The 6,562-nt window shown below is 47.6% G+C and overlaps 1 protein-coding gene across 2 annotated transcripts in view; it reads left to right on the top strand.

The window, feature by feature from the left end:
- Positions 1-180: 180 nt before the first annotated feature.
- The window catches only part of KDM1B (lysine demethylase 1B), a 60,183-nt gene continuing 53,801 nt past the window's right edge, over positions 181-6,562 (top strand). The window contains exons 1-3 of one of the 2 annotated variants that reach the window (XM_072813849.1): positions 181-283; positions 3,982-4,081; positions 5,511-5,638. In XM_072813849.1, coding sequence (XP_072669950.1) covers positions 3,995-4,081; positions 5,511-5,638 — 215 coding nt within the window. In that variant the 5' untranslated portion in view covers positions 181-283; positions 3,982-3,994. Of the gene's footprint in view, positions 284-543; positions 660-3,981; positions 4,082-5,510; positions 5,639-6,562 lie in introns of those variants that run through there. The other variant, XM_072813850.1, reaches the window with a different exon arrangement.

Genomic DNA, 6,562 nt, shown 5'->3' with positions numbered 1-6,562 from the left:
CCGCCCCGGCGCCCCGGCTGGCGCAGCGGCGGAAATGGCCAGGGCGGGGCGAGCGCCGCGGCGGAGGCGAAGGCGGGGACCCTACCCCTCCCCGGGCTCGCCGGCTCCTCCCACCCCGGGTCACGCCGTGACAGGGGCGGAAGCGGCGGCGGCGGCGGCGGCGGCGGCCGAGCGGGGGCTGCGGCTCGCGGCGCGGATCCTGCTGTCCTGTGCGCGCGGCGCGCGGCTGCCCGGAGGCGCCGGCGGCCCGGGGCGGCGCGCAGCGTCCCGCCCGCGCTCCCAGGTGCGGCGCACGCGGCTGCGGGGGCGGGCGCGGGGGCGGCGGCGGCTTTCGGGTGACAGCTCGGCACAAAGCGGCTGGGCTGCGGTGCCGGCTGCGCCTCTGCCCGCCGCCCCGCGCGCAGCGCCCCTCGCCCGGGGTGGGAGGCGGACGGGCGCACGACGGGCTGCCCCCGCCCCCCGCTCTCCGCTCTCCGCGGCTTGGGCAGGGGCTGCGGGTCCGAGGCGGGGGGCGGGGGGGATTCCCGGGCTGGCGCGGTGCAGCGGCGGGGTTCCCCGGCTGGCCGCGGGGTGGGGGGTCCTCGCTAGCCCCCGCCGTGCTTCCTTTCTGTGCAGCGGCGCCTTCTCCCCGCGACTCCGTGCACCCCTCCGGCGCGAAGGTGAGCCCCGGAGGCTGCTGCTTCGCGGACTCGGGAGAGGAGACGGGGAGGCTCCTCGGGGAGCGAGGCGGCTGCAGCTGGCGCCGCGGACGTTGGGGCTCCCTCCCCCCGGGGGACTGTCAGCGCCCTGTCACCTGGGGAGTGCCCGCTGGCCGCGGGAGCCGCAGACCGGGGGGCGGGGGCGGCGGCGGGGGCGGGGGGCTCCCGGGTGTGCTCGCGCGCACAGCCCCCAGGTGCGGTCGTAACCCTCGGGCGCAGCCACCACGCGTGCGGACGCGAGCGGCTTTGCCAGGTTGCTGGGGTAACTCCTCCGGGCCTGAGCACCCGGACGGGGCGGCCCGATCGCCGTAGCTGTTAGTCCACAGCCCGGCAGCTGGCAGGTGAAAGAGGAAGGAAGAGAGGCAGGCCCAGCTGTAGCAAGTGAGGGTTCCGTAATGTGGAATCCAGCCGGAGGGAGGCCCAGCCTTCCCGGGGGTGCGGTGCCGGAGAGTGCGGACCCTCCACTTGGGGAGCTGGGCACTCTCCAGGTGCACGCAAGACTCAGGCCTCCTGCATTTTGTTTGTTTATTATTACTACTTTTACATTTTATTTGTTCATGAGACACCCAGAGACAGGGGCGGAAACATAGGCAGAGGGAAAAGCAGGCTCCCAGGGAGCCTGATGTGGGACTGGATCCCAGGATCCCTGGATCACGACCCGAGTCAAAGGCAGAGCCCAACTACTGAGCCACCCAGGTGCACCCCCCCACCCTTTTTAAAAACTCTATTGTAGTGGAAGAAGGGGCAAGAGAGGTTTCTTCAGGAGGTATAGGAGAATACGACTATCAATAATTGCCTTTCAGGCAGAGAAAGTACTCAGTAAAGCATGCAGGCAGTGGACCTGGCTCGGAAAATTTGATTTAATGTAGGTGCAAAAAAAAAAAAAAAAAAAAAAAGGTGCTAGTCCTGCTGTATTTTAATAAGTGGCCCAGAGGGAAGTTCTGGTTTGTGTTGTCTCGGAAGAAGTGTCTGTTAGTTTGTCCTTATGTTTAGAAATTATGCCGGTGCCACTGTAAATTTTTATTCCAGTCTGAAGCCTTTTGGGTTCCTTTTTTGGTGAATTCTGTGGTTTTTGAAAAAATATTGTTTAGTAGGCATACTTCAGGAAAAAAGCCTTCAGAATTATTAAAATAGAAATCTAGACATGGATATATCCAGATGTATATTTGTGGCCCCCCCCCCACCTCCCCGGACCAGAACCTCACTTTTTTTCTTCCTTTGGTCACGTTAGAAGAAAACCAAAGCTATAAGTTTAAAATTAGGAAGATATATGCTTACATAACTATATTGAATATGAAACACATTGATTATATTTAGTTAGGTGTGTTTATCACTTTGAAGAACCAGGTGAGAGCACCTTTAGTATACTCATTTGTTAGCTCCTGTGATCAGTATTTCTAAGATTATATTGAAAAGCACAAAAGTTGTAGTCCTTCCAACTTAAAAAATTTTCCCTTCATCTTCAGCCCCCAAAACCCAGCAACAGTGAAAATACAGAAATTAGTGTCAGAAAATGATGAGGGAATATCACTGTTAATTATATAATTAAAGGTAAAAGTATACTAATGCTAAAAGTATTTTTTTATATTTATATTTTTCCTAGACAACACAGACCTAACAATGGCTTTTATAATTAATGTTTTCCTTTCCTCTTAACCATTTCTGGAGTTGTATAATTCTTCATTGCAATTAAATACATATTTTCCAGTCCACAGTTGGATTAAAATGTTTGTTGAAATTTCCAGAAACTATGCTTTCTTTTGAGCTGCCAGTATTCCTAGGTGACAGGGCTAAATGTTGCATGAAACTTATATTTGGCTGATTATATTTATGTTCCTGAATCCCACATTAGACTCAAATATTTTTGCTGCAATCCTTACATATACATTTGCATACACTATATATATATATATTTATATGTGCTTTGTGAGTCATTTTATGAATCTTGTGAGGTATATGTATCATATAAAGAAATTTTTTAGATCAGACAGCCTTTTGAAAATATAAATGTGATCTAGAAAGCCTTTGGGTATAAGAATTATAGGTACACAGTAGTTTTATTCACAGTATTAGTGTTTTATCCAGCAGTATAATGAGCAGTATAGAATCAAAAGCAACTTATTTAATGCATAACTGTAATGCATTTCAGAATATGTATAGGGTTTATGCGTTCATAACTGACATAGTGGTTTTGAGAAAATGGAGACTGAGTCAGAGGAATGTCCTCTTTATCACCAATGTCAAGATTATTCAAAGTTGGTGTAGGTGGTGAACCAAGTTTTCACATGATGTTAATAATCCGTGAAAATGCTCTTATGAATGTTAGTACAACTCACAGATACGAAACAGGATTACAAGGCTTTTCTCCAAAATGAAGATTATATTTGTGAAATTTGTATCATTATACTTTTGCACTTTCAAATTCCTTACTCATAGGTATGTTCTATTTATTTTTCATGCTATCATTTAGAGTGTGAATGTGTGGGTATGTGTAGTAAATTCAACAGATCAGGGAAAGAATTGTGTGATGATTATAAAATCTGTATGTTATTGTGTTCTTATGGTAAGCCTTTTTATTCCTTATTTAACTGAAAATACTAATTTTATGACTCTTAAACTTTCATGGTTACTATGCATTATTTTTCTTATAGATTTTGGTCCTTTTCTTAAATTTTGGTTCTTAATGTTTGTTTAACTGCGCTGCTATTACACTAGTTTGAGAGCTCATAAAATTTTCTGGTAGGCGATACCAGTGACTAACCCAGATTCCTAAACTCAGTAGTGACTGGACAATGTGCCTGAGATTTTACTGAGAGGGAACAAATGAGTTTTCTTTGTAAAGAATAGTAGGATCAAAATTCAGAAGCTTCTAAGATGATAGAGGAACGGAACAAAGATTAGGTGTTTTTTACTCATTGAATCTTATAAACAGCAGTATAATTGGTTTACTGGTCATCTGTGTGGTGGTATTCCTTATTTTTATATTTTTAAATGCGTATTCTAAAGGACAGCATTTATTAAGTACTTATAATATGCCAGGTCTCGGGCTTTAAATAGATTATCTTCTCATACCACTGCTGTGGTACATACTTGCTGTGCTCATTTTATATACAGCAACACTGAGGCTCAGTCATAGATTAAGTGGCTTGCAACCAGTGGCTTCACAATAGGGCAGTCTAACTGCATATGCTCTTGCCTAGTGAACTACGTAATCATTTTGCTCCAGAGTGTTGAAAGTATTACTGTTTACTTATTTAATTTTTTTTAATTTTTTTTTTTTTAGGTTTTCTGAAACAATGGCAACACCACGGAGGAGGACAAAGAAAAAAGCATCTTTTGATCATTCTCCAGATAGCCTGCCTTTGAGGAGCTCCGGTAGGCAGGTATTAATCATTTGTTCATTAATGCACCTGTTGGGGTTTTTATTTTTGTTTTTTAAGAGAGAGACAGCAAGCAGAGGTTGGAGGGTGGGGGGAGGCCAGAGGGAGAGGAGAGCAAGAAAGAGAATCCTAAGCAGCCCCTGTACCCTAGTGTGGAGTCCCTCCGATACTGGGCTTGATCTCACCACTTTGAGATCATGACCTGAGTGGAAATCAAGAGTCTGATGCTTAGCCCACTGAGCCACCCAGGTGCCCCAAGTTTTTAAATTTTTAATCTCTACACCCCACATGGGGCTTGAACTTAAAATCCTGAGATCGGGAGTTGTATGCTTTACTGACTGAGCCAGCCCTATGCCCCCCAATGCACCTGTTTTGAATACATGAAATTATTATGATTGGGGCTGAAGTATTAGAGATGAGAAGGTATACTTCCAATCCTCAAGGAACTTCTGGCCTAGTGGAGAAATTCCCCTTGGAACAATTGCAGCACAGTGTGATAAAGTGATAGAATGTAGAAAAAAGTACATCTGGCAGAGGGAACCGCAAAGACAAAGGCATAGAGTGTGAATCAGCATGAGCTGTTCAGAGAATCACAGCTGTGTGGTTGCTTCCAGGATATGAGCTGAGGCCAGATCATGCTTGGCTTGGTGTCATTGATAGGAATTTGGACTTGAGCTTGTAGCCGGTTGGGTGCCGTTGGCAGGTTACTTGCTGCCATTTCTTTTCTAGGGCATTTTTTTTTTTTTAAAGAAAGGTATTGAATGCCAAGTCTTTTTAAAAATTATTCAACTTTGGGTGATACCTGGCTTAGTTGGGAGACTGTGCCACTCCTGATGTTGGGGTTGTGAGGTTGAGCCCCATGTCAGGTGTAGAGATGACTTAAATACATATATAAGCTTAAAAAATACATATTCTGTTTTTAAAAATCTGCCGTACTGAGAGGATATCACTGCTCTAATTACACAAAAAAGTCTCGAGACACCTGGGTGGCTAGTGGTTTAGTGCCTGCCTTTAGCCCAGGGCGTGGTCCTGGGATCGAGTCCCACAGGGCTCCTTGCAGGGAGCCTACTTCTCCCTCTGCCTGTGTCTCTGCCTCTCTCTCTGTCTCTCATAAATAAATGAATAAAGTCTTAAAAAAAAAGAAGAAAATCTCAATTTGAGAGTGGCTTTTGTTTTGAACAGTACAGCTTTTTCCTGAGAGGGGCTCACAAGCGTTTTAGTTCTGTCTTCGGAGACAAGTGCTACTTCTGTGTTTCCAGCAAGTCATTTGCAGGCTGCGGTCTTCCAGCACTTGCTGTACTGTCAGCCCCTCACCTACTGGCAGGGTGTCATTGATTTTCACAACGTGAAAGTTATTTTGGTCGTGAACCTTCCACCTCCTTCACCCTTGGCTGTTCTGGGGGAATCATGACCTCGGCTGGTTCTTCCTCAGGCGAAGAAAAAAGCAACAGAGACAACAGACGACGACGAGGATGGCGGGTCTGAGAAGAAGTACAGGAGATGCGAGAAGTCAGGCTGCACAGTCGCGTGTCCTGTGTGCTTTGCAAGCGCTTCGGAAAGGTCTGTGCGGAAGGCATGTCTCTTGGCCTCCCTGGGAGAGCATTCTTGGTGGGAGCATCATCCTCCAAGATGGTTTCCCTAAAGATAGAGATACTGTAAGTCCTCTAAGAATAGAGACGCTACACGAGCATTTCGTGCACACCACACACTGTCTGCTTCCCCCATGAGACCGAGTCGTGGCAGCTCTATGTGGCAGCCCATCGGTGTCCTCACATCCCGCCCACTGGGGCTGTACCTCTCCTGGGGTTGAGGGTGTGATGGGGTGAGGGCTGGGCACACAGTAGAGAAGACCCTGAACTCCCCATGGGGACCAGCGTGCGTTCACTTTTCCTGTGCTGCTTCTACCCCTCAGACAACATACCTCCTCTTCCAGTAGCCCTAGGGGGGGTCTCCCCGAAACCGTGAAGCTGCCTGCGCTGTTGTCATTTTTATTGGGATGACCCAAGCATGGCCTTTTACGTCCCGAGCAAACTCTTCAGTTAAGGTTTTGAGCCAATAAAGCCTAGAAAACAAATCCCATTTTTATTTTTTCATCACAGAGGTGGTGGTGTTAGTGTTCACAGTGGAGTTATATTTCAGTCTTTGGCTACATTATTGGCTGGCTGACAGGTTCTGTTTGCCAGAGAGCGTGCTTGACGGTCCGATTCCGGCTGGCTATTCAATATTGAGCCATATGTTATTGCTAGAGACTGCACTTGTCTCTTCCTGCACATGCCGCTTGCAGCAAGCACAGCGACATTCATTGTTTCATGTCATGAAACCCTGTCCTTGCTGCGGGGAGTCTTGATAAAAACTTCTAAGCCCTGGGCCCTTCTGGTGTGTAGCCAGCTAAGTACCAGGGGTCTTTAAGTCCCTGTGTCTACCAGGTATTATTAGAGATCAAACATCCTTTTAGTTCCCCCTGTCATCAACTCTTGGTTGTTA

This window comes from Canis lupus, chromosome 37 (genome assembly GCF_048164855.1).
Source record: "Canis lupus baileyi chromosome 37, mCanLup2.hap1, whole genome shotgun sequence".
NCBI classification, from domain to species: domain Eukaryota; kingdom Metazoa; phylum Chordata; class Mammalia; order Carnivora; family Canidae; genus Canis; species Canis lupus.
The sequence above is the reverse complement of the archived record's forward strand: the minus strand, read 5'-3'. Positions and strand labels throughout refer to the sequence as shown.